Source organism: Crocodylus porosus, unplaced genomic scaffold (genome assembly GCF_001723895.1).
Source record: "Crocodylus porosus isolate Cpor-Errol unplaced genomic scaffold, CroPor_comp1, whole genome shotgun sequence".
Lineage (NCBI taxonomy): Eukaryota > Metazoa > Chordata > Crocodylia > Crocodylidae > Crocodylus > Crocodylus porosus.
Genome location: NW_017728943.1, coordinates 100654295 through 100679945, shown reverse-complemented (window position 1 = coordinate 100679945; position 25651 = coordinate 100654295). Strand labels below are relative to the sequence as shown.

At 43.4% G+C, this 25651-nt stretch overlaps 2 protein-coding genes and 2 long non-coding RNA genes across 4 annotated transcripts in view; 1 reads left to right on the top strand and 3 right to left on the bottom strand.

Annotated features, from left to right (window-relative positions):
* Positions 1-266: 266 nt before the first annotated feature.
* Positions 267-5024, bottom strand: EXOC8 (exocyst complex component 8). Its single transcript, XM_019549868.1, has 2 exons — positions 3450-5024; positions 267-2555 (listed from the first exon to the last, which is right to left on the bottom strand). The coding sequence occupies exons 1-2, from the start codon at positions 5007-5009 to the stop codon at positions 1947-1949; spliced, it is 2169 nt and encodes a 722-aa protein (XP_019405413.1). The 5' UTR covers positions 5010-5024; the 3' UTR covers positions 267-1946.
* A 408-nt stretch (positions 5025-5432) lies between these two features.
* Positions 5433-12186, top strand: SPRTN (SprT-like N-terminal domain). Its single transcript, XM_019549866.1, has 5 exons — positions 5433-5769; positions 7336-7435; positions 8912-9040; positions 9718-9988; positions 11008-12186. The coding sequence occupies exons 1-5, from the start codon at positions 5456-5458 to the stop codon at positions 11745-11747; spliced, it is 1554 nt and encodes a 517-aa protein (XP_019405411.1). The 5' UTR covers positions 5433-5455; the 3' UTR covers positions 11748-12186.
* Positions 12006-25651, bottom strand: part of LOC109319989 — a 20135-nt gene continuing 6489 nt past the window's right edge. Inside the window, exons 2-3 of the long non-coding RNA XR_002103693.1 lie at positions 23091-23105; positions 12006-12922 (exon numbers count right to left, since the gene is read on the bottom strand). This is a non-coding gene — a long non-coding RNA (uncharacterized LOC109319989). The remainder of the gene's footprint in view (positions 12923-23090; positions 23106-25651) is intronic.
* On the bottom strand, positions 14160-18247 carry LOC109319990. Its single transcript, XR_002103694.1, has 3 exons — positions 18237-18247; positions 17423-17430; positions 14160-14394 (listed from the first exon to the last, which is right to left on the bottom strand). It is a non-coding gene; the product is annotated as an uncharacterized LOC109319990 (long non-coding RNA).

Here is a 25651-nt window from a genome sequence, read left to right as displayed (position 1 = left end):
AGTGGCCTTCTATCACCTTCAACTAAGGTAGGACACGGAAATGATTCTTTGCTATAGAAAAATCTTAATATTTTTTCCTATGATTTTGACATAAAAAATAAATTTAGAGTGGACCCAGCTATAATTCTGAGATGAAATGACTGCAATAGAAGGATGCCCTATATAACCGGGAAGCAAAACAGGAATTCAAGAAGCACTACAGTGGAAACCAGCCCTCAAAATAAAGATAAAATACACCTAACTGGAAACAGAAAGAGTCCAATATAGGCATCTGTTCAGGAGTTTTTACTCATTAAATATTTGTTATCGCATGCATTTATAAGGCATCTATCACAACAACATGAATCACTAAGAGTCTTATTTAAAGGAGGCACTAGTTCAAAAATGCACAAAAAGTATGAAACTCAACCATTCAAGTTAAGGAGAGCCTACAGAGATTTGACATACAGTTCTTTAACATCACTTTTTCATGACTAAAATGACCTATGGTTACAAGATTGGTTAAAGACAGGTAAATGGGCTGAGTCAAGAGTAAGTTGTGCTCTTGTTTCAGAAATCACTATGGAATGAAATGGTGGTTCACTGCTCAAATCTAAGTGAACAGGTGCATAAGTGTGTATATGTGAAAGTGTGTGCATGCATGTATGTATCCTGTGAAAGTGGCACCTTGGCTGGCTACACAATGAAATCAGGTATATTAATTTTAAAAAGTCTCATCTCTAAATATGGTCCTGCTAAAACCTGGTTACTGTTAAAGCACATTTGACAGGATATTCTGGGGAAGTCTGTGGTGCCATAGTGGCCATAATGTAAAGAACTTCCAATTCTCAGCAGCAGTCAGGTATAACATAGTTTTGTTTAAAAAACAGAACTGGACTAGCCAATTACTATAATATGGGAAGCAATATTAACAAATTTGCAGTAACTTAAATATGTGCACTTGTGTTTATATTTAAGAAAAGCTTCATTTATTTTATTAAAAAAGTGTTACTTGTACAGTGAAGATAGAAGTTTCCCAAATGTAAAGTAATACTTTCCCCTTCCTCTTGCATAATGCTCTCTCATTTGTTTTGAAACAAGGGCTCTTTGTTGAGATTTCTACAGGTAGACAATAGAATTTCAGTGAACAATTCCCAAACCTAAAACCAAACTGTGCAGTTTATATATTGAACCTACTCTAACTCCCATGGAATTCAATTGGAAAAATGAGTGAGTAAGTTGCAATTTCTTTCAGGATCTTACATGCAGTTTTTCTAGCAGTAGGTAGAGTATATTCAAAGTGATGTGATTTAAGTTAAGAATATTCTTTTAAAACTTGCATAAGTGAATGTTCTCTCTTAAGTAAGATTTTTAATTGTGGAAGTGCTTCCTGTGTTTCTGATAATTGAAACTGCCTGCCTCGTTATATCATAATGCCAGTTGTACAAATGCATTTGCTATTCCATGGAGCTGAGTCATGTTTGGAAGGGAGATGAGCTTCACCAAGTACCACACCCATACAGTAAATCAAGCAATTACACTCATTTAGAAACACTGCAGTGTTTTTAAATCATGTTATTTGACATGTGACTACAGATTATATTTCATTTCTGCATAAGGTACACATTTTTACTTATTTATCATACTTCACCAATAGTTTATTTGGCCCAGAGAAGAATGATGTACTATCATCATGATTTCTTTTCAGTTTAACACACCACAATAGGCACCATTAAGCAGGGAAAGAGATATCCTAAGCAAGGCTAACCCAATGGTCCTCTTCTTCTCTAAGAAACTTTTTCCCCTTTACTTGCTTTCAAAGTCTGCTCATAAGTTTTAAGCGTCAGAAAGTTTGCAGTTGGAGTTCTGTGGTTTTGAAAGACTTGGAAAAATTGTAAAGATATGTCCACAGATAACATTATCTAGAAGTGCATAGTAGACCCTTTTGAAGGGAACAGAATTTCACTTCACACTACAGAGGTTGTACTTTCAGGATTTACACGCATAAGTCTTGAAGGATTCCTCAGATCCTGTAGCTGCTTGGCTGGCTTTCCGACCCCTTCCTCAAACCTTTTCTCTATGACAGGAAGAACAGTTTCATATAAGAAGGATGCATTCTGCCTGATGAATGCTTTCTTCTCAGGGCCCTGTTCACACCGCAAACTGTAATCAACATGCTGAACAGCTACAAGGATGATTTCCACAAGACTTTCCAGGAGAACCATATGCAATTCTGGGAAGTAAAGCTTTAATGCTTCCTCCAAGAAGGCCATAGTCTGCTTGGTAAAAGCAACCACAGTGTAGCTAAGATTGACCCAGCAGTCATCACCTGTGTACTGGTCAAAACTGCAGACACCACAACTTCTCATTTCCTCTCTGAGTTTCCCCAGAGCCTCGGGAGTCATCAGGTTCATCTTTCTCCACATCTCTTCAGAGTTGCGATGCTTGGTGGCCTCAATGATGATATCCTTGTAGCTTTGCAAAGCACCTTTGATGTCTTTCACCAGCAGGGTGTGAATAATGAAGGTAAGGTCCAGTCCAATCTCACTAAGCTGCTTACAGTGCTCCTTAGCTACCTACAATAACAAACATAGTTATAAATACTTATCTGTATGCCACATAGATATGAGCTACTTAAGCACCCCAACACCCATGAAAATAGTTAATTCTTAGTCCTAATTTGCATACCTGAAAAATTAGGCAGAGAATAAGAGTCTGGAAAAGAATACACATTGCACTTTATTCTCCCTCTTCAACTTATGTATCTGACTTTTTTAAATGACAGAAATACAGATTCTGTCTACCATAAAAACACTACAGACGTTTACAGAAGTGATTGAGAGTAGGTTCAGGCTAGATGTCAGGAGACACTACTTCACAGTCAGGGCGGCTAGGATCTGGAACCAACTTCCAAGGGAAGTGGTACTCGCTTCTACCTTGGGGGTCTTCAAAAAGGAGGCTAAATAATTACCTACCCGGGGTCATTTGATCCCAGCATTCTTTCCTGCCCATGGTAGGGGGTTGGACTTGATGATCTGCTCAGGTCCTTTCCAACCCTATCAACTATGAAACTATGAAACATAATTATGATAAAGATGTCACAGTTCAGCAACTGGGAAATAAAGGAGTTCAGTATTTTTCTTAAAAGCCTTTGTTAAGGCATATACAGATCCAATCCCATAAACATTTTGTAGAAAGGGATTCTTTGCTAAAGTTTCAATACTCCCACTCTTTTAAGTAAGGCTAAAACTGGCATTTCTGATAGTAGTGGGGTAAAATACAAACCTAAGAAAAGCAATGCAAAGCCCTCTACATCCTCCCTTTACTAAAGATAAGCTATATGTGAACCTGTTTTACCACCTCCTGCCCAAAAACAGTAAGTTAGCTGAGGGAGGACGAGACATACAGGGCTGCAGAATTCCAGGTTTCTGCTCAATTGACTGGACTGTGCTTTCTTTACACGTGCTTACCTTCACACATTCAGCAGCAGTTGACAAGCTCTCTTTGCTGTCAAACACCTGCTTGCTGAAGGCGTCTACAAACATCTTCATGGCAGAGCGTGCCCACACAACGAAGGCGGAGTAGCAGCCACTGTTACCAGCAAAGTCCGTCTCAAACTCCCTGGCAGTCTCCAGCAAGCTAGTGAAAAACACATGGCAGAGCTTGTGGATGTACAGCAGAGTGGCACCTTCAATGCGCAGCTGACGGATGGCCGTGTGCACAGCGGCTGCCCGGTTCTTCAAGAACAGCTCGCAAGCCTTGGTTGACTGACCCAAGCGAATGAGCTGAGACACAGCCCGGCGAGTAGCCCTTGGCCCACCACGCAGCGAGCGATCTGGAGAGAGCTCAAACACCAGCACATCCGTGAGCTGCCTAACCCTCTCATCCACTTTCGTCCGGAGCTCCCTCACCGGCTGGCTGACAGGCTTGCCTGCTAAATACTCGTTCAGCTTATCGAGCAGGTCCACTGCACCCTCAAAATCCCTCTGGGCAATGCAGACATCCAGGTCCTCAGGAAGCTCCTGGATCCACTCCAGGGACAGATCCACTTTCTCCTGCTCGGGTGGAGGCTCCACTTCATCCTCATCCTTCTCGAAGGGGTTGGATGACTCTGGAGAGGGTGGGGCTGCCCGTGGCAGAGCCTCCTGCTCCAGCCGCAGCTTCTCGCTCAGGGCACGGCTCCGCTTGGTCTCCTCCAGCACCTCCAGCCACTCCTTCTTGATCTTGGCGTTCTCGGCCTGAAAGATGCGGCTCTCGGGGAACATGAGCAGCTTGAACATGTCCTTCATGGGCGGGTTGTCCTTGACGTTGACCACGGCCAGCCCGTCCAGTGGGTAGAGGGCATCGTAGCGGTAGGCGCCACGCCGGTTGGGCAGCCAGGTGGCCACCAGCAGGCAGTCATTCATGAGAAAGGCATGCACCCGCTGCACCTGCGCCATGTGGTCAGCGTCATACTCCACCAGGTCCCCATTGTACACCAGGTACTTGCCGGGGCTCTCGGGCAGCAGGTCCCGGCAGCCCTCCACCTTTTCCAGCAGGGTGGTGAGCGTGCGTTGCCGGCCCTCCTCACTGGCCGCCACCTCCTTGGCCGACAGGGGCAGGAAGGGGTTGTTGCCGTGAGAGTCGGTGGCGGCACGGCGGACGCCCAGTGCGGGGTCGTCACGGTCAGCCTGCAGCAGCAGGGCCTGGGTGACGGCCTCCATGATGCCCTTCTGCTCGGTGAGGATGTGGCTGAGCTGGTACATCTCGCTCTCCAGATAGCTGATCTCGCGCGCTGTCTCGATGAACTGCCGGTAGTTCTGGTAGACGTTGCGCTTCAGGCTTTGCGCCGTCTCCTCGCTCAGCGCCTGGATGCGCTGCCGGTGCTCCTGCAGGTCCCGGTCGCCGTCCGACTGCTGCGACAGTTGCTTCACGTACTCGCCCGCCGCGAAGCTCCCTAACTCCAGCTGCCGCCGCAGCCGGCTGGCCCCGGGCCCGCTGGTTCCGCCGCCCCCCGCCGCCAGCCCGCTCTCGCCCAGCGCCAGCGCCATGGCCTCACCCGCCGCCCGCCACCAGCCGTCAGGCGCTACCACCGCGCATGCGTCCCGCCGCGACAGTAGTCGCGCTCTTTTGACGTTAAGCGCATATGCGCAGCAAGGAGTGACTCCACTGGGACACAGGCGATTCGACAGAGCACGCGCAGATAAAATGGCGTTTCCTCCCCTGCGCCGCGAAGGAATGGGAGGTTGCGCAGTGCATATGCGCCAGAGAGGCGGGCTTCCAACAATACAGCGGGTGAGGTGATGCGCATGTGCTGAAGGTTGGGGGGGGATGTGCGACGTATTACGCATGCGCTAAAGGCGGAGGGGGTGGGAGAGTGTGTGGACTGCATTGCGCATGCGCTAAAGGCGGAGGGGCGCGGGAGATTGTGTAGGTTGCCTTGCGCATGCGCTAAAGGCGGGGTTGACGCTGGGCGGGCCTGCGTGTCGCGGTGCGCATGCGTACTCGCGTACCGGAAGCGCCTCAACGGTCGGGAGTGCCGGGCGCCTGCAACTGTAGCCGCGGCATCATGGACGCAGACTTCTTGATGGCTCTGCAGCTGCAGGCGCAGTGGGAGGCGGGGGAAGAAGAGGAGGCGGCGGCCGGCGCCCGCCCCGAGCCGCCCGCGCGGCCCCTCTCCGTGGTGGACGAGTCCTGGGAGCTGCTGGACCCGAGCCCAGACGTGCGCGGCCTCTTCGTGCAGTTCAACGAGGAGCTGTTCTGGGGGCGGCTGGCGGCCGTGGAAGTGTCGTGGAGCCCACGCATGACGCTGTACGCAGGGGGGGAGAGGGATTGCACACACATACACCCCCATACGCGCGTGCACACTCCCTCAGCCCCGGGGGCTGCTCCTGCCTTGCCACCGAGGCTTCCTGCTGCCACCTGAAGCTCCTACTTCATGGCCTCTGCAGGCAGGCTGTTTTTAACCAATTTCAGGCACGTGCCATTTGTTTAACACTAGCTTAAAATGTTCATTGTTCTGAATCCATGCATTCCTCAGGTGAGGCAAGGTAATCGTGGCTGGTTGTGCTTTGACCTCCTGAGGTCACCCAGACTTGCATGATAGTGAACTTGGGTGTGGGAATCAATCCCATGTTAGATGCTGAAGCTGGCTTGATTTTGTGTTATGGATCTGAAGGAGAGGAACAATTAATTCTCGAGGACAGGGCTAAAGAAATGCTGCCTCGTGGTTATTTTTGCCTCATTTGTTCCTGGTTTTTGAGGGGAGGGGGTTATACAAAACGTGGGATACAGCAAATGGATGCACTTTCCAGTGAAGCCATACTGGTTTTTCCTTTGAGGTTAAGTGGAACAGCACAGCCCCAAGCTTGTTAGCAAAGCTTCTAGTTTCTTCTTACCCAGAGAATTATCCACCCCAGTGTCTGCACACCCCCCTTCTCCAAATCCTAGTTTTGCCCATGCTTCTAGCCCTGATGCCTGGCCTCTTCCCTGCTGGCTTTCCCAGCTTTGGGCCTCCTGTCTATTGGCAGTAATAGCAGCAGCCCCAGGCTTTGTTAGGAACCTGGCTCCTTTGTTGTCACTGCCATGTCTGAGTGCTGACTCCTCAGGGGTGAGTTGGAGCAGCCACCTGGCTCTGTTTTGGTCCCCTTAAAGACCTAGAGCAGTTTTCCTTTTTCTTTTTTTTTTTTTTTTTTTAATTTGACATTATCTTTTCCACATCTGCAGAAGGTAAAACTTGGTCCAAGTACAAAATTGTTCCCAAACTACATGTCAGGCTTGAGATTCTGGTGCTTGCACTGTCCTCGCAGCAGCACCATAGCTTTCTGCTCTGTTTTTATGAGATGCATTTATTTTTTAAATGCAGCAGCAGAAAGTTGTAGATTTCTCCAAAGGGTAATGCCCAGCTGATCTGCACTGCAAAGAATGGGTGGGGTTGGGCTTCTGTTTCCTGTTCTGTGCAATGCCTGGGTTGTTGTTTTTTAAATGAAAGTGCTAGTCTGTAGACAGAACAGGTCACCTTTTGAATGCACAAATGGTATGTCTTAAATCCTTAACTGCTGAATCAAGTGTTACAAACGGAAGCAAGTAAATTGTGGGTCCTGGATTGCTGATTTTTTGTTTGTTTGTTTTGAGGGTTTTTTGGTAGTGCTCACCAAGGTGACCTTTTCTAGTCTGTACTGTAAAAGGATTTAATACTTGAAAGGACTTGATTCTTAGTTTAGCAAGGTTGAATAGTTATCTGAAGGAGAGCTCTTTTTCAAGTACAGCTTACTTCAGCTATGTTAAGAGGGATCAGTATTTGTAAATCTACTTCTCAACTCTGCCAGCTATGAAAGCAAATGGGAATTGTACATTCTGTTTGTATTTCTCTTTCAGCTGTGCTGGCGTGTGCAGCTATGAAGGAAGGGGTGGAATATGTTCCATCCGCCTAAGTGAACCGTTGTTAAAGCTAAGACCAAGGAAGGACCTTGTTGAGGTATTTTAAGAATGACTGATTATTATCTCTGTTAAAGGGTAGCTGATAGTTTGCAAAGCAGACTTTGTTCACAGTGCTTTGCAGATTGTGAAGTAGCTTTTGGTTTTTAAGAACCTTATGTTTGGTGTTTTGTTGTTAGTTGTTTAAACATGTAAATTGTTAATCTGTCAGTCGCAACTTTTATTTAAACTGATGCTTTTCTGACTCCCTTAACTTTCCAAAAAATCCCGAAAATTAGCTTTCTGGCTCTTGAAATGCTCCTTTCAACTGTTTAAAAATTTACTCTGCCATTTAGAGTGCAAAATAAAGTAGTTCGGTTTCACTTCTAGGTCAAACAGCCCAGTTACCCGAAAGCAAAGATGTGGGGTTTGACTATAAATGTAAGCTTCATGCTATTCTTTGCTTCTCTGCTGAGAATTCATTTGAGTTAATTGCCATTCAGACTGTGAGTGTAAACTACTGTTCTGCACCTGCTATGAGTCACAGCCCAGGACAGTTGTATCTGGGGTACACCTGACCTCTTTTTACCCTGATTTTCTAGGTTCCCCTTTGAACTATTTGGGTATAAACAGATGTTGCCTTTTTTTAGCCTATTTTATCTCTCATACTTTACAAGTACTTAAAGTGGGACAGAAGATCCTAATATGGTCTCTGTCCCACTTCAAGTACTTGTGAAGTATGGGATACAGGATAGGATAACACTTTTTCTAGGGCAGTGCTGTGGTAACTAAGTTGAAAGTAGTTCATGTGAGTTAGTTGCCAGTTGTTCCTGGGACAGGCCTGTCAGGGTGTTTGTTCTTCCTGGTGACTGAGCAGCAATCTAGTGTGGAAGGTCTGTACTTTCTCTTTTTTATCCTGGGATTTGACTTGGGTCAATCAGGACTGCCTCAAATGAAACATCTGTTTTCCAAGCAGCTTTAAACAGGTTTAAGAGGGTTTATGCCTATCTGCTTCAGATTTAAACTGCATTATTTAAATAGGTTTAAGTATTACATGTGTTCATGCCCTTTGGTGTCTCCCTGCTCAGTGCACTGGCTATGGGGAATCCCATTCTGAGGCAACTAACTCCTTATTCCTTATGTGGGGAGCTTAAGGGACCAACTTGGGTTTATGACGCTTAGAAAATAGGCATAGATAGAGACTAGTGATAAGAAGTTTTGCAAAATTTTCATCTGCTACTTCTAATTACTCTTTTTCCTAGTGAAGTATTTTAAAAAAAAAAAAAAAAGCCTATGGGAAGATAGGCAAAGTTTGGATACCATTCAGTATCCAAACAGTATGATTCCTTAGAATGCCCTTTGGGTTGTATGGAGAGAAACTTTGTGGGTGTCTACTTAAGTTGTAGATTCATAGAAATAGGCTTCATTACCAAAATAAGTATAAAGAAATAATGGGAAAACCAACCTGTGAGCTATATTTTAAATAATACACTTTTTTTTTTTTCAAGAAACATCTGCAGTTGCTTTTTTATTTCAGACTCTATTACATGAGATGATTCACGCTCTACTGTTCGTTACTAACGATGACCGAGACCGTGACTCTCATGGCCCAGAGTTCTGTAAGCACATGCGTCGCATCAATCGCTTGACTGGAGCCAATGTTACAGTAAGTGCTTTACACTTTAAATCTGCTAGATAGACAGAGTTAAAATGCTATCTGGCAGTTCAAGCATTATGTATTTACATATTCCTGAATTAGCATGACTGACATACAGGCATTTCTGTAGCCAGTCTGAAACCTCGGGTGGAGATACCTATTAATTGCATTGTAAGGGAAATGTAGGTTGAGGTCGGTGGGGCTTTGTGCTTGCCTGAAGTCTGTCGCGTGTTTGGCTGGGAACATGCAATTCTTCAGTTAGAAAGGCTCCAGAGACCATTTTCATTTTTAGGTTTGAAGTGGCCCTATGAACTCTGAAGAAAAAGCCCTTCAGTTTTGAAAGAGTGTGCTGGTTTGCTTTGTTTAAGAAGTTATTTGAGAGATTATTGGATAAATAATCTTTATGTAGTATTAATGAGAATTTTTAAATATAAAGATGCTGACTTTTGAGCAAAGACTTTTTCATGTTAAAAAATGGCTTCCATGCATGCTGCAAGCTGTTAGCAGCTGAACCCTGTGCTTTGCTTCAACCCTGTCATGCATGATCATTTTCCTTATGCCCATCACCAAGGAATTGAGAGACGATATTAAACACTATGCATGTAGAGATAGTGACATGCATATAGTGGATGATTCTTATAAAATGGGAATAAATGTTGTGACTTGACTTCCTGTTTTACGTTTAGATCCGTCACAACTTCCATGATGAAGTGGATTTATATCGCCAACATTGGTGGCGATGCAATGGCCCATGTCAAACTAAAAAGCCTTATTTTGGGTATGTGAAACGTTCAATGAATAGGGCACCCTCTGCAAGAGATTTCTGGTGGGTGGAACACCAAGAATCCTGTGGAGGCACATTCACAAAAGTGAAAGAGCCAGAGAACTATTCTAAAAAAGGCAAGGAAAAAACCCAGCCAGGAAAACTTTCAAGCTCCAAGCCATCTGACAATAAAGGTACTTATTTTGTTTTTCTTCTTCAAAACTATTCCTACTTAATATAGTATCCAGATGAACATAAATAGATAGTGCTACACTAGGATTAAGAAGCTGGTAAAGTTGTGCAGAGTGATCCTTGCTTTAGCTCTGATGGGGACCACATAAAGAAAATTTAGATTTCTGGCTTTGCCTATGATGTTCTCATTTGGTGGTATTACAAATAGCAAATCAGCTTTCAGATGTGTTTTGCTACTCAAATGAACACTTATGAAAATGTTATTCCATCAGTATTTCTCCTCTTGCTTAATTCTGGGTGAAAGGAGTAAATACTTTTAAACTTACGTAGTTTAAGGTCACAGGACATGCAGCAGAAACTTCAGTCCACACAATAGTCTGTATTCTTGAATAGGAAGCTTTCAATTTATGTTCTTCTTACAGTTGTGGAGAGAGCTTTGAGAACGTATCATAGTGTTATCTTTTTGAGTCTAAACCTAATGGGTTCCTAATTCCTGTAGCCTAAACAATGACTTTTAAAATGTCTATTCATTATTTCTGCTAACTAGCTGATGGTGAAAGAAATATTCAGCCTGCGTGATTTTTATTTATAATTCCAGCCTAACTGCCTAGATGCTGAAAGCTAAATAGAAAATGCTCTGACTGGACTCACTAGCCCTATATCTGATTATAATTGAAGCATTTCTTTGTTGTCACTGCAAATGTAGTAATTAAGCACATAGAAATGCAATCTATTGCTTTTTTGATTTGTGTTGCATAGTAAAATGAAGTTTATATTTTATTAAAAAGTTGCTGTAAAAGCCTATTGTTTCCCTGTCCCCTGCTAGTGTGCCAGTATTTGGGGATGATGCCCTGCATCAGATCCAACTGGTGCTATAAATGAGGCCATGTGCATACCTGCAAAGTGTTTTAGTCTCATTTTCTCTTTTAAATTCAAATAGCAATTAACCAGGAGTTAACTGACTTTGTTTAGAGCCTTGCAAATTTGTTTTGTATAAAGTTACTACTCTCTCATTTTGCAGGAAAGAAACATGGAGGTGATACACAAATCCTAATTCCCTTTTCTGGAAATGGATATCGGCTCGGGGGAGCAGACAGTGGATACTCAGAAAAAATCACAAGCTCAATCACCACTATTAAGAGCAAAGAAATACTCAGTTCACCATGGCCGTCAGCAGCTAGGAGCACAAGACCTGTTCCCAAAAATGAAATAAAATTTGAAAACTTGCCCCGCAGCAACACTCTCTTCCCACTTAATTTTGATGATACTAGTAATGAAAACAAATTTGCCTCGGAGCATGAATTTCCTAAATTATCTGTTGCTAATACAAAAGTTTACAAGAACGTTAATGGGTCGCCTGTTAAAATTTCTGCTCTTGGAGGAAAATCAAATACGCTTTCTACAAATGCTAAGTGGGTTTTGCCATCTTCTAATGAGACACCAAGACAGATTTTCTCTGAACAAACTCCAAGAGCCTGGGTTGCATCTCGGGGAAATAAGAGCTTGGAAACTGTTGGTATGCCAAAGAAACGGCCAAAAACAGAGGACAAAACTGCCTTTGAAAACTTCTTCATAAAGAGAGAGAGAATGGATAGCAGTTTTAGAACTAGCAGTCCTATAAAAAGCCTTGCTGAATCAACAGTGTCCTCTGCCAGTACTAATTCTGCTGTCAATCAGGTTAAAAATGTCAGCTGTCCTGTTTGCCAGATTGAGGTTTTGGAATCTAAAATAAATGAACACTTAGACTCCTGTCTCTCCTAGGAATGCAAGCTCAAAACCAAGTGCTGACAATGTTTTGAAAACTTTGTTTTGTTCAGGATTTGTCCAGTTCTGATTATTGTCATGTGCCTCCCCGCTGGCCTTCATCATCCAAACTTGGGAAAACACTCATGTGTCTCTGTGTCAAAAGAGGTCTAAGTCACTTTCAGCATGGAAGGACAGTTCTGATCTTTTGGATCTTAATTTGGATATTAAGATGTAACATGAGCACTAGAGTATCATGTCTCTCATATTTTGATATGTTTGTGCTTTAGTATAAGGATGGTTGTGATACATTTTTGCTAGGAATTTATTGTCATGGAAGGAGGCATAATTACTGGGTGCATTCTGAAGAAAAATATCTGTCTGAGAAAGTTTGTTATTTTTTAACCTTGCTATTTTGTGTTTGATCTTAAATTTATCTGACTACTCTTAAATAACTTATAGGCTGTCCTTCAGATATAGATAACAGCCTGTTTATCTTTTTTGTTTGTTATTTTTTTAACTGCAGCGCTATTTCTCATGTCTTGCAGATATTTTTACTACTGACATCAAATATTTTTAAACCACAACTACACTTCCAAATGATGGTTTCTATGCAAAAGTATTTTGAAAAAGGTATGAGTGTAGGTGTAACTAGATGCTCAAATGATAACCATATTAAAAGTGGGGAGAAATTAATATGATGAAAAATTAGGTTAAATGTTCATTTGCATATAATCTTACCTTAAAGGATAGGTAGGAGTGTGAGGACAGGAAAATGAGTAATAATAAGGAATTCTAGATCACTAACCATGCTGGATTTATCAGGTAAAGGAAGATTTAAGACCTAGCTTTGAGGATTTGATAGGAGATTAGTCATTTTATATTACTTGTCTTTAAGATAGGTGGGAACAGGAGCTGAGATGAATATTTTTAAGTACACTTATTAAAGTGTACTTAAAGGACTGTTAGCAGTTCTGTTGATCTCAGCTTTTTGTAATGCCCCTCTATAGTGGGTGAAAAGAAAGAACTAACCAGTTTTCAAACAACTTTCACTCTTTTTTTTTTCTTCCTTATCTCTTGCCCTGATGCTGATACTTAAAGTTTAGTGGTCTCACTCCTTCCCAGGGTATGTGGTTTGTATAACTGAGCACTGTGTGCTGAGTGCCTTAAGTAAAAGTTGTGCTGAGTTATAGCTTTCCTAGTTTTACTACCCATATCACTATTCTGCCACAAAAGTCTTTTTGAAGTCTGAATTTAAATACAACCTTGTAACTGACTCCAGTCCAGAACGTCCAGTCAGTTGCTGCCTAAGGCAGATCTTACCTTGGCTTTCCCCATCAGCCTAACTAGTTTGTCCATTTGCACCAACACTACTGGTTATTATGTGTTATGAATACTGAGTAGGATAGTATACAGAGCCTACTGAAATGTTTACAGTTCAATTGGTGCACTAAAAGTATTCAGTTGAATAGGTCTGACAATTGGGGCAACTTGTGGCTTGTAAAACAAGTTGTCCACTTAAGCATTTTTATAATAACAGACTATTTTATACCAAATTGTCTATTATACTGCTGCTAAGCTTGTAGACTAGCTGGGACAGCAGCCAGTGGTGCATTTGAAGTTGTTTGTTCACAGGGACTGTGACCTGTAAATAAGTCATGCTGTTACAGAACTTGACCAATATATCTGATATTTAGCTTCAAACTGGATCAGTATTCCTGTTTTTAGAACCTGTGTTTTTAAAAAGAAAACTGATATGCAAGATGTTGAAATGTTAATAAAAATTAGTCTTTCATACACCAAATAAAACACAATGCTGACACTTGAGCTGCTGTAAAGTTTGGCTTTTTGTATTTTATTTGTTTATGCTTAGACATTTAACCAATAGCAGTCAGTTTCGGGGGTCCTTGAAATAACTGGATGACTGTTCCTTCTTGATTAATATGCAAAGACCTTGAGAGAGCTGCTTAAACTTCATTAGGTATAGGCTTCCCTGACATCCCTTTTCTCCATCTCTTTCATAGGACACTTTCACGTTCTAAGGATATTTTTGATAGTTTCACTATGCCCAACTGATTCTAAAAATGCCAATTGCAAAACTTGACCTGACCTCTTCTTCCATATAGAGTCATAGAGAAATGGGGCTGGAAGGGACCACCAGAAGTCATCTAGTCCCCCCAGCCTGAGGCAGGATCATTCGTACCCAAACTATCCTTTGCAGTTCATAATCTAAACTCTGTATAAAGATGACCATCAACCCCGGTGCAACACAGACTTAACACCCTTACCTGCCACAAATAAAGCAGGGGAACCACAGCAGCCAATATCCTGCTTCTATAAAACGTTGACAATATATGCTCGAGGCCAGCCCCTTGCGATAAAGACAAAAACCCTCAGCCCATACCAATCTGACCATGGGGTAGAATTCCAAATATGGCAATTGGTCTGACCGCTCAGTGGAGGAAAAGGACCAGCGTGGGCAAAATATTGAACTTGAACTTCACCCTGTTAGCTCTCACCCAACTTTCCAATCTATTGAGATCATTCTGAATTGCATTCACGTGCTCTACATTCACAGTTCTTTCCCATTTTATGTTGTCTGTAAACGTGCTCAGGAAGCTTCCTATGCCAGCATTCAAATTGTTAACAAACACGTTGAACATTACTAACCCCTGTGGGACTCCACTCAACCTTGATTTTTTTGTGACTATTGAGGCAAAGTAGCTGTTGAGTAACTGCTTTCTTTGTATCTTTTTGGTTAGGAGTTTGCCTCATCTTGTTAATAGAGGACCTACAGCTTCCTTGGTCCTTTTTGGGCCAGCATACTTAATAGAACCTTTTCTTGGTGTCTTTAACCTCTTTTGCCAGGTGCAGCTCATTCTTTATCTCTGCATTCCTGATTTTGTCCCTGCAGGTTCCTCCTGTTTCCTGGTACTGTTCCCTGGTGACCTGTCCTTTCTTCCATTGCCTATATGCTTTCCTTTTGCATTTGAAGCATTTTGAAAACTCCTGGTGCAGCCACATGGGTCTCTTGCCATTCTCGTGTTTCCATTGTGTTGGGACAGTTTCTTGTTGGGCTTCCAATACTGTGCCCCCTAGAAGCTCCCAGTCCTCCTGTACACCTTTATCCTTCAACCTATCCTCCTATGACACCATGCCTATTAGGCTCCTTTCAGTCAGATGAAATCCACCTTTTTAAAATTGGGCTGCTTGCAGACATTAAACAAAACCCACACACACTTTAGCAGAAGTAGCACATTGCCTTGACCCCACTCTGCAGCGTCTATATAAATTGGGTGCTTCAGCGAGGCTTTTTGGCACTTTAATAGCTGATTCAATCAGCTATTAGATAAAAGTGCCAAAAAGTCCCACTAAAGCCCCATATCTATATAAACATTGGACCCAGGTTGCCCAATGTGCTGCCTCTTCTGGGCATGTGCTGGGCTCAGCACAGGTGCGCTAAGTTTAAAGCATGTTTTTTTGAGTTTTGTTTTTTTTTTCATTTTAATGTCTGCAAGCAGCCTTAGCATCCTAATTTTGCTCACCTCATGCTCTCCCTGTCTCAAGATCTGGATTTCTATTGGGGTGCACCAATAAAGATTTTTTGAGCTGATATTGATGGCCAGTTTTTAATGAGCCAGATGGGCCAATACCGATCCAATTACCAATATGCAGCCTGGCAGCTTGGAGAGCAGCATCTGTCCAGTAAGTCTGTTGGGGGGAAGGGGTATGGGGAGCTGCACAGGGGGGAGGGGGTAGCTCCCACCACCTTATTCCTCCTCATGGAGGGCCATGTGATTCCTGGAGCTGTGCGTGGGGTGAGGGTGGGCTGCCTCTGCAGGCTAGGGCCAGAGGCTGCTCCAGCCTCTTCCTGGTAGGGGAGCAAGCCAAGGCTGCACTCGGGGTGGGCAGGGGTAGACAGCGGCCGTGCTGGGAGGGGGGTTACAGGGAGGCTACAGGAAATTTTGGGGTGGCTGCAGCACAGCCCTGGCCCAGCCCCCTTCACTGGGAGGAGGCTAGGGCCCTGAGCCTGCAGTGGCAGCCCACCTCACCCCACGCACAGATCTGGGGGGGAAGGGGGCACACACACTCCATGCCTTCTTTAGGGGTGCACACAGTGGTGGTAGCTGCCTCTCCCCCTCCCCCTGCCTGGCATCCCTGGACAAACCACGGCTCTATCCTGTGCCCTACTCTGCCCTGGCTGTGTAGTGCCTACTCCTGCCCTTGCCCCAGCCTCACTCACTCCCTCAACATGGGGGCCTCGATCTGCCTCCCTCACACCCCTTTCCCCACACAGACTTACTGGCTGGACACTGGTTTCCAAGCTGCTGGGCTGCACTCCTGGCCACATGCATGGTGCAGCTGCACACATGCACATGGCGTTTATCAGTGACATTGCAGCCACATCAGCCAAAAAAAGCCAATTGCTGATAATGCCAGTTTTCCTTTTATTGGTGCCAATACAATATGGACCAATGTATCAGTGCACCTCTAATTTCTATCATATCGTGATCTCTTCCTCCTAAGTTACCCATCACCTTCACATCCTCTAGCAGTTCTTCTGTCCCATTGTCAAAGAAGCTGAAGCCTTCACATTGACGCCACCATCACAGCCAAGCATTTACTTCCAGGCTATAGTGGTCTCTTGCCTGGACCCCTGCCTTCCACAGGAAGGAAGAATGAGAACACCACTTGTGCTCCAAGCTCCTATTTTCATCAGACAAAATTAATAGAATGAATAATACATATTATAAATGTCTCTAATACATTTAACTTGATACAAGAAAAGTTTGCTGAGTAAGGGACATACTAGTTCCCTGCTAAAGTTGCATTGTACACCTGGCCAGAAAAATAGTAAAAGGGAGTATGTACCTTTAAAATGACCTGGACAAAGCCATTCAGGGGTATACTTGGAAAATATGATTTCATCATTTGAAATGAGTTCTCAGTAAGGGTGGCTGGCATTACATCTAAAAACGTTTGTACTGTATCAATGTAAACAATAGAATAGATGCTTTGAATTCAGTGGTTCTCGAGCAAGGGGCTGCTGCATCCTGGGGTGCCTTGAGATCCTTCCAAGTTTGGTCTGCAGACATGATTCATAAACCACCCCCCCAGAGATTTCATTTAAAAATCCATAGTGTTAAAAACTATGACCTGTTGTGATCTGAATTCTTTGCAACCAAAGAGCTGTTCTATGACTTTTATTGTAGTCAAAAACTGAATGAAAATTAAGAACTTTTATTTTCTGAGGGAGGCCTCAGGTTCAGAGCAGCAATTCTCAAACTTTTAAATGTGTTACTATAATATTTAGGTATTAGTGGTGGCATTAATGAAAATAGCTTAATGGAAGTAAGCTTTAAGTTGAGATATTCAGTGATTGAAACACTCTTTCCTAACATAATCAAAAGGATAATTTATCAGTTATTTTGGCTGGGGGGGGGTCTTGTTTTTTTTTTCCCCCTTAAACATATCCAAAATGTTAAAGCCTTCTAGGATGTCCCATGAGGAAGCCAGTGGGCTGGACAACACTGTTCTGGGGACCAGATGTGGTCTGCAGGGTGGGGGTTGAACACCTCTGTCTTTGATTAACAAATGACTCTTCTACATGTCCCCCAAACTGAATTATTTTCAAAATGATTTAGCAATCAGGGACAGAGTTGTGAAAAATTTTGCTTTCTGCCTATGTAGACCTATGTGACTAAGTTGGGCAGAATTTCCTCTGACTAGTTACACAGGAAACTCACAGATTCACAGTGGGCAGGATTATTGCCTATTGGACAACATTAATATGTCTTCACTCCCTTTCATAGTGCACTATAAGTACTAGGTGTATAAGTTTGAGTTTTGTGCTTTAAACTGTGATTCAAAGCATATATTAATACACACTCCTCCACCAAAAAACAGTATTAATCCATTAATCTGAATCAAAATAAAGAGTACACTTCATCAGATACATATTTGTCCCAAGTTTTTGTGCTTGGATACAGTCTAATGATGCAAACTAGGAGAGTTATTAATGTTGTGTGTAGACTGTACTGTAGGTTCCCTGACCTGACCTGAAGGATTTATTGGATAACATGTATTCATTTCATATTTGGGAAAAAGATTGTGTATGAAATATATTGTAGTTGTACAGGTTAATCCCTTCAACAGGAAGTTGTCAGCTACTTCTATGTATGTGTTAGAAGTTGCAATAAAGTCCTTTTGAAAGCAAGAAGTCTTCCTGCCTTTTGCTGAGCTATCAGGTAAGCACATGGTGTTTGGAGTGGCTGAATCCTGCTACCAACAGGAACACAAACATGATTCAACAATTGGGTGAGTCTCAAATGCCCCAACAGCAAGATGTCACTGTTGAAGTGGACCTTATTGCAGAAGGCCTCCCATATCTGTTTCATTACAGATGAGGATCTAGGAAGCTCAAGAAGCCGATCCTTTCTATCCAAAGATAAAGAAGTATTGCTTACAAGGACGGCCTCAAGTAAGATTCAAAGACTGTGAGCTGACAAGAGAAACTCAATCTCTGTGTTGTCAGGAATTTAGTCATGTTCCACAACAGAGCACAGATACTTTCTGCTGTATGTCAGGAGATCCTAGAGAAGATTCATGAAGTTCATCAGGGTGCTACAAGATTTCAAGCTCATCAGACAGTTTGGTGGCCCTCCATCAGTGATGACATACAGAACTGGGTGGCTAGTTGTAAAGATTGTGATCAACACCAACTACTCCCTGTAGAACAGGGGCAGTCAAAATACAGCCCAGGGGCCAGGTCCGGCCCACCAGGCACTTTCATCTGGCCTGTGGCACCCATCAAAGACTTGTACCCCACCCAACCCTTCTCTGCCCATGAGGGTGGGAGCAAGGCACCCATGTATATGCACTCCCTGCCAACATACCCTACACAAACATACCCCACCAGCACACCCCTTCACAAACTCCCCTACACACCCTCTGATATACCCCCCCACACAAAATTTGAAACTAAGACTTTATTTTTGAGTTTTATGCAATCACTTCTATATACACTACGCAAACTAAAATCATGACAAAAATACTTTGTTTGTAATAAAATATATTGCAGTAGGTGTTTGACTTTTAATGCATGATTGGGAGGTTTTCTGGTTCTACGATGGCACCCCCCTCCCTAAGGGAGTATTTCTGAGGGTCAAGGAGAGGGACTTCCAGTGGCAAAGGTCAGGGGTTGGGGTGGGACTTCCGATCCCAAGATGGCAACAAGGGGGTGGGGCAACTCATGTGGCCATCAAAAGCTCACCAAACATCATTAAGCGGCCCTCCAGCTGAAATAATTGCCTGCCCCTGCTGTAGAGCTATGTCTTATGACTGAATTACCAGATTATCCATGGCAGCTGCTGGCAGCTGAGTTACTGACCTGGAAGGGGTCTGTTTATCTTGCTGTTATTTGCCCCATTACTTGGAGGTGGCTCAGTTACAGAACATCGCAACAGAGAGAGTTATAATGATGTTGAAGTGTATATATGCACACCATGGCATACCTTCAATTTTAAGAACAGATAATGGTCCACAGTTTTCTGGAGCTGCACTTAGGCAGTTTGCAGCCCAGTATGACTTTCAGCATATCACCAGCAGTCCACATTTCCCATGCAGTAATAGGGAAGCAGAATGTGCAGTGCAGACTGAAGAATTTGCTTCAGAAGAACCAAGATCTCTATAAGGCTCTCCTGGTTCAACACCTTTGGAGAAGGGATGGAGTCCAGCTGAGTTGCTTTTCAGTTGCTGAGTCCATACAACTCTACCAGCTATGACAGATGACTTGGTTCCAAAACTTGCTGATGCACAGAAAGTTAAACTGATAAAGGACTGTCAGAGATGGAATTATAACACCAGGCAGCCTCAAGAAATGTACCTGCTCTTTCTCCACAACCAGAAGTTTGACTTCCAGATGCAGGGGTACAAGGCACTGTCCAGGCTAAGGCAGATACCCCTTGTTCATATTGAGTGGAGACTCCTGGAGGGCTACTCTGTAGGAGTCAAGGGCAGCTCTGTCATAGTCCACCTGTTTACTACACTAGGTCAGGATATGCATCAGTTCCACTGAATAGGCTAGATTTGTCAAGCTCTCCTCTTTAAATGAAAAGGCTTATTGATGTTTGTTTTGATTATTCTCTTTTGGTAGGGAAGGAAGTGGTAAAGCCTCACAAGAGAGTCATGTGTTTGTAACCTCTCTTCTCATGATTTTGCAGTTTTGTGGAAATCCTTCAAGTTTCTCCTGAGAAAGAGGGATGTGGTAGTCAGGATTGTCAGCCATCTTTTGTGTGTGTTAGCAGTTGCAATAAAGCCCTTTTGAGAGCAAGAAGTCTCTCCCTGCCTTTTGCTGAGTTGTAAGATACCACAGATACCAAACATATCTATGCTTTCTGGTTATCTACCAAGAAATAGCCCTCTAGAATAAAACTTGTTTTCCCCTTTAGTGTCTTATTAAAATAATCCAGCTCAGATACCAAAAGTGTGAAGGCCCAATCAATTCATCCTATTTCTTTCCATCCAGGAAGATAAATGCAGAGTATTTAACTATTTTGGAGGGTGTTTATTCCTTAAGCTGCCTTAACATACTTCCTTGGGCAGAAGTAATTGTTTTATGGGTAAGTACTGGTTCTTTTGCAGTGTGGGAAGAATGCCTAAAATTTTTGCTACTTGATCTTAATAAATCTTAACAACACTCCTGAAAGAGTACTTTAGACTCCTAATAGGGAAGATAAGCCCATCTTTACTGAAGTCCAATTCCCAGATCTCTACAGAAAGTGTTATACTTCTGCTGTATTGCTCCTGTAAGGGCATGTCTGCTTTACAAACACCTGTTGCAGCTCAGATGACTGATCTACCTTTCTTTGTCACAAATGCCATCTGTTCTCTGTATCAAGCTGAGTCTTGAGATCACACCGAGATGCAAATACAGACTAGCCTCTCTGTGGTTGAACCTAGTTCCTATGAAGTTAATGGCCAGGTGCTCTTGGGCCAGGGGTGGGCAAAATGCAGCCCGCAGGCCAGATGCAGCCCACCAGGCCAGTCTATCTGGCCCATGGAGCCCCTAAAAAATTTAGAAAATTAATATTTATCAGCCCCTGGCTGCCTGTCACGTGGCCCTCGATGGCATGCCAAAACTCAATAAGCGGCCGAAATAATTGCCCATCCCTGTGTTAGTCTGTTTTACATCTGGTTGGAGTTCTGGCTCTTGGTTTGCAACTGTCCTGTACTTTAACCCTGCTGATTAAGATACGCTTGCTACTTTTTAAATGCTTTTTGTATATTTAAAGCCAGGTCTCATCTTTTGATGTGTTTGTACCTTCCAGATATCATCCATGAGTCTCTGCTAGCGTCTATAGCAAGTGACAGTAGGCAAATGTGTGTTCTAAGAAAATAAAGGATGTTAACATAACTGTGGATGGACAAGTAATCAGTGTTAGCAAAATCCCTACTGGAATTTTAGACAGGCCTAGTGTAAGCTGCTGATTGTATTGATAGCTGTCAGTGCACTGGAGAAGTGAAACAATTTTACTGTTGCTTGAACTATCAAATGCTTTTTTACATCAATAGTACTAGCTACAGTTCATGCATTTTTCATTCCAATGCTATACTTAACTGACACATAAGGAAGATACAGTAAATACACATAGCAGCAACTTGTCTAAACTCAATGAACACAGAGCATAATGATCCAGTATTTTGCAATCTCTGCTTAGTTTGTTTGAGTTTTGGCAATTAAAGGCTCCAGCAAATCATCTTCTAAGCCTACATGCGTCTTGGGGTCCATCTTCTGGGACCCACCACTGCTGCTATGACGTTCTAGTCTTGTGAATAATTGCACAGGTCTAAATTTGAAGGTACCAGAGATCGGTTATGAGTAGCTTCTGATGGATGAATGAGACAGAAAAGAGATTTGTACACTGTGAATATTTAGCATAGCAAGGAAAACATACAATTCAGTAACTCTTCTCTCTTCTCCACACTAGGCAGCTTTGAGTTAAATGGAAGGTGGTAGCCTGCTACACAGTACAAGCATTTTCCATTCTGCATGATGTCACTAGATGGTGCTCTTCACAGTCACTTTTGAAAACCCATTTCCTCCCCTGCAGCCTAATTGTGAAAGAAGAGCCTGACAACTAATACACTGTTTTTATTTTGCCTAAAGGAAACGGACTTCGGTCAGACCAAAGTGTAAATAAATTAGAAGGAAGAGATGGATTATGGCCCTTCATTATGACTAGGCAGCAAAACTGAAAATCTAATTGAGTACATCCTTCTGTGCTGAATATTTCCATTAACAAAGCTGTAGAGCAGTGGTGCTCAACCTTTTGGCCCTATGGGACCAGCCCACAGTCTGGATCCCTGGTGGAGTTAGGCTGCCTTGGCCCAACCCTGTGCATTGGATTTAGTGTGCAGGGCCAACCTTCCCAGACCATCTTGGGAGCTCCACTGGCTGAATTTGGTTCACAGATCGGCAGTAAGAACTCCTGTTATAGAAGGCAGTTAGCACAAAAATAAGCCTTTTGGTCCCAGTGAACTCCTCTTAATTCTTTCTGGTTCACTGAATGATTTCCACCGTGGGGGCCTGAATCTGCCCACCCCATGCCCCTTCTCTCCCTCTGCTGCCTTTGTGCTGAACTCAGTGCTACTACCACTGTGCTCAGGGCACTGTACTGGATCTATCCCCATCGGGGCACAGGCCCAGGAACACCTCATCTGTGGGTGTGCCTACTCGTGCTGCTATGACGCCGTTGTTACTACGCCTGCATTTAGTACTTCCTTTCGGATGTACTAAAAGAGCGCAGTAACAACCAGCACTCCACCATGTGCACTGCACACGGTTATTTTGAGGCATTACATCACTTTAGCAATGTGCTATAATGGGGAAGTGTGTCGCTATGGCAACATAGCTGTGGTGTCACAGGTTTTGCCCATGAACATGCCCTCTGAATCCCAATTACACGCAGTAGGAGAACCAAGCAGCTTACCACTTAAAATGGCAGCTGACATGCATGCCGGGCATGCATCATAGCAGCACTCTGCGCACATGGAAATCTTACCCAGCAAAAACTCAGTCCGCCACAGTAGTGATTCTCAACCGAGGAGCAGGGGAACGCCGGGGTGCCAGGAGATTTTTTTTAAGGGTGCTGCAGGGTGCCACTCCATATCAGCACTGTTTGCATAACTAACTCCTATATGTGATTCACAAGATAAACCCAGAGATTTCAAATACAAATCCAATGTCAAAAGCATTATGCCATCATGGTCTTTCTGAGTTTTTTGTAATAGAAAAATTCAGATTTGCAGACATTTAGGTCTAGAAGGGACCTTGGCTTGCTCCTGTATTTTTCTGTATACAAGTAAAATTAAGAGCTGGTATTTTCCAAGGGGCACTCCGAGTCAGAAAAGGTTGAAAAACCACTGACCACCAGCTTCTTAGGCAACAAGTAAAGTGGGGGTGGGGGTGGTGGATCAGCCTTTCCAAACCATTGGCTAGCCTGCTTAATTGGCTTTGTGGATCTGGGCCAGGGTGTTCGATTCAGGTGTTGGCACAGGAGTAGCTTCTACTGCAGACAAAAATGAGTGGATATTGCAGCTAGCATATGAAAACGTTCCAGGTACTGCTAGCGTTCACTGACCAGCTGCACACGGTAGATCAGTGCTTTTCCACTAGTGATATAGGCACCGAGAGGTAGGATCAAAGAGTTACGCAAATCTGGGAAGCAGATCTTCAGCTCCAGAAGGTCACATTCCTGGAGCTATATGCTGAGCTTGCTTCATTCATGAAAAGCTGCTTTGACAGTGGAATCACTAGTGGCGATGGCACATTCACGTTTGCAAGTCTATCCTGTGGCACAGAATTGAGACTTTGAGCAGCATGTAGTTAAAGAGGAATTCCAGGCAATGGGCTCCCAAGCTTCCTGGCAGGAGGTTGGCTTTCATTTTGCACCATTCATTCGCTGCACTGCTGCATAATAGAGAAAGGATCACCCTTCTTTACTTCCCAAACATAAGGAGATCACTAGGGGTTTTCCTGCCATTACCCTAAGGGTGGGGATCAGGAAAGTACAGAATACTCAGAGATTTAGGAATAAAGGACTTTTCTGATCCAGAAACCCAGACAAATTGCCCCTGCTAAAATCTTTGTCAATGAAATTCAGAGTAATACACATGCTTGGAACACAATCATGGGCACAAAGCCTACATAGAAACACTGACAGACAATGCATGGGATAACAGTTCAAAAGGTTAGGTGGCCTAGAGATAGCACATCTGATGAGATAAGCCTAAAGAGGCTACAGAGATGTGCGACAACAGAGGGAATGGGAGGCTTACACAACAGAACCAGTTAGTCTCCTAAGGTGCCACCCTGCCCTGCTTTCTACCTGACTTCAGAATAAGGGTGGTGTCACATGTTCAACTTAACACTTAGTAAGCACAGTTAAACGTGAGCAAATGCACGTCCCAGCTGTATCAGCTCTTGGATGTGAGTGCTGAACAAGAGCTGGGGTTGCAGAGCTGTTTTCTGCCAGGCAAGGGCTTTCTCCTAACATACGCTAAGTTTACTAGGTTGCTCCATTGCAGTGATATGCAGCTATTGCAAGTAAACAACTGACTCAGGTCCTAATACAGCTAACCACCTGTCTCCACTCAACCTGAAAAGGCAATAGGAAGCACAGAAGAACTTGGATCAGCTCAGCTCTTTATCTGTGCTGTTATCTTACATTAAGCTTGCTGAAAACAGAAATTTTCTATTTTAACTATACTGCCACAGTTAACACCTCCCCTTCTGCTTCTTCCTCCCCAAAAGTGTGGACAGCCATGGCCACCGTATCTTCTTGTCAAGATTTCATATCTTCTATTAATGATATGGAGGATGGGATTGAGTAAGACTTCGTAAATTTGCAGATAGCACCAAGTCGGGTGGAATAGCATACACTATGGCCAGGATTATAACTAAAAATGCAGAAGTGGAAAAAAGGTCAGACATAAATAGAATGAAATTTTAAGTATTACACCCATGATGGAGCAATCAAATTTATAAATCCAAAACACAGAACAACTGGCCAGAAAAGGACCTGGGGGTTATACTTGGCCACAAGCTGAATAAGTCAGCAATATGCTACTGTTGGAAAAAGAGCTAATAATATCCTGAGACGTGTTAACAGTAGTATCATATGCAAGTCACAAGAAGTAATTATTCCATTCTGTTCAGCTCTGGACACAGGTGAGGTCACACCGGTTTGGGGCACCATGCTTCAAAGACAGACATGAACAAATAGTTCGAGGGAAAACAAAAAGAATGACTAGAAGCTAGAAAACATGAAAGGCTGAAAAACAGGAAAAGTTGGAAGAACTTGAATTTTGGGGTCTGAAGAAGAAAGGACAGAGGAGGAATTTGATAAGTCTTCAACTAATAAAAAGTACTCTTAAGATGGCAAATGTTGTCACATGTCCTGTAGGAGATATTTGTTGGATGCAAGGGAGTACCTGCTAACAACAAGGGTGGTTAAGCACTGGAACAGATGAGAGAGAGGTTGCAGGATCTCCAGTACTGGAAAAAGATTAAGTGCAGGTTAGAGAAACACTTGTCTGGGATGGTTTAGACAGGAATGATCCTGGTTTTAAGCGGGGGGGGGGGCTGCACTCAATCTCGTGGGGTCCCTTCCAGCCCTACTTTTCTAGGATTCCATAAGATACAAGTATCTTAATTCGAGAAGCAAAGTAAAACTATGCTGATATAAAGCAACTTTGTACAGGTATAAGGCACTGTCTACAATCACTTATGCTGGTATAACTGTAATTTACTGATACAACTTTCATAGATTTCATAGACATCAGGGCTGGAAGGGACCTCGGGGGATCATCGAGTTCAGCCCCCTGCCCAAAGGGCAGGAAGTCAGCTGGGGTCGTAGGAT

Coding starts and splice junctions, on each gene's coding strand:
- SPRTN (XM_019549866.1), top strand. CDS start 5,456: ATGCGTACTCGCGTACCGGAAGCGCCTCAACGGTCGGGAGTGCCGGGC. Junction 9,041..9,717: donor TGACTGGAGCCAATGTTACA/GTAAGTGCTTTA, acceptor TTTTACGTTTAG/ATCCGTCACAACTTCCATGA. Junction 9,989..11,007: donor CAAGCCATCTGACAATAAAG/GTACTTATTTTG, acceptor CTCATTTTGCAG/GAAAGAAACATGGAGGTGAT.
- EXOC8 (XM_019549868.1), bottom strand. CDS start 5,009: ATGGCGCTGGCGCTGGGCGAGAGCGGGCTGGCGGCGGGGGGCGGCGGA. Junction 2,556..3,449: donor CTGCTGCTGAATGTGTGAAG/GTAAGCACGTGT, acceptor TTGTTATTGTAG/GTAGCTAAGGAGCACTGTAA.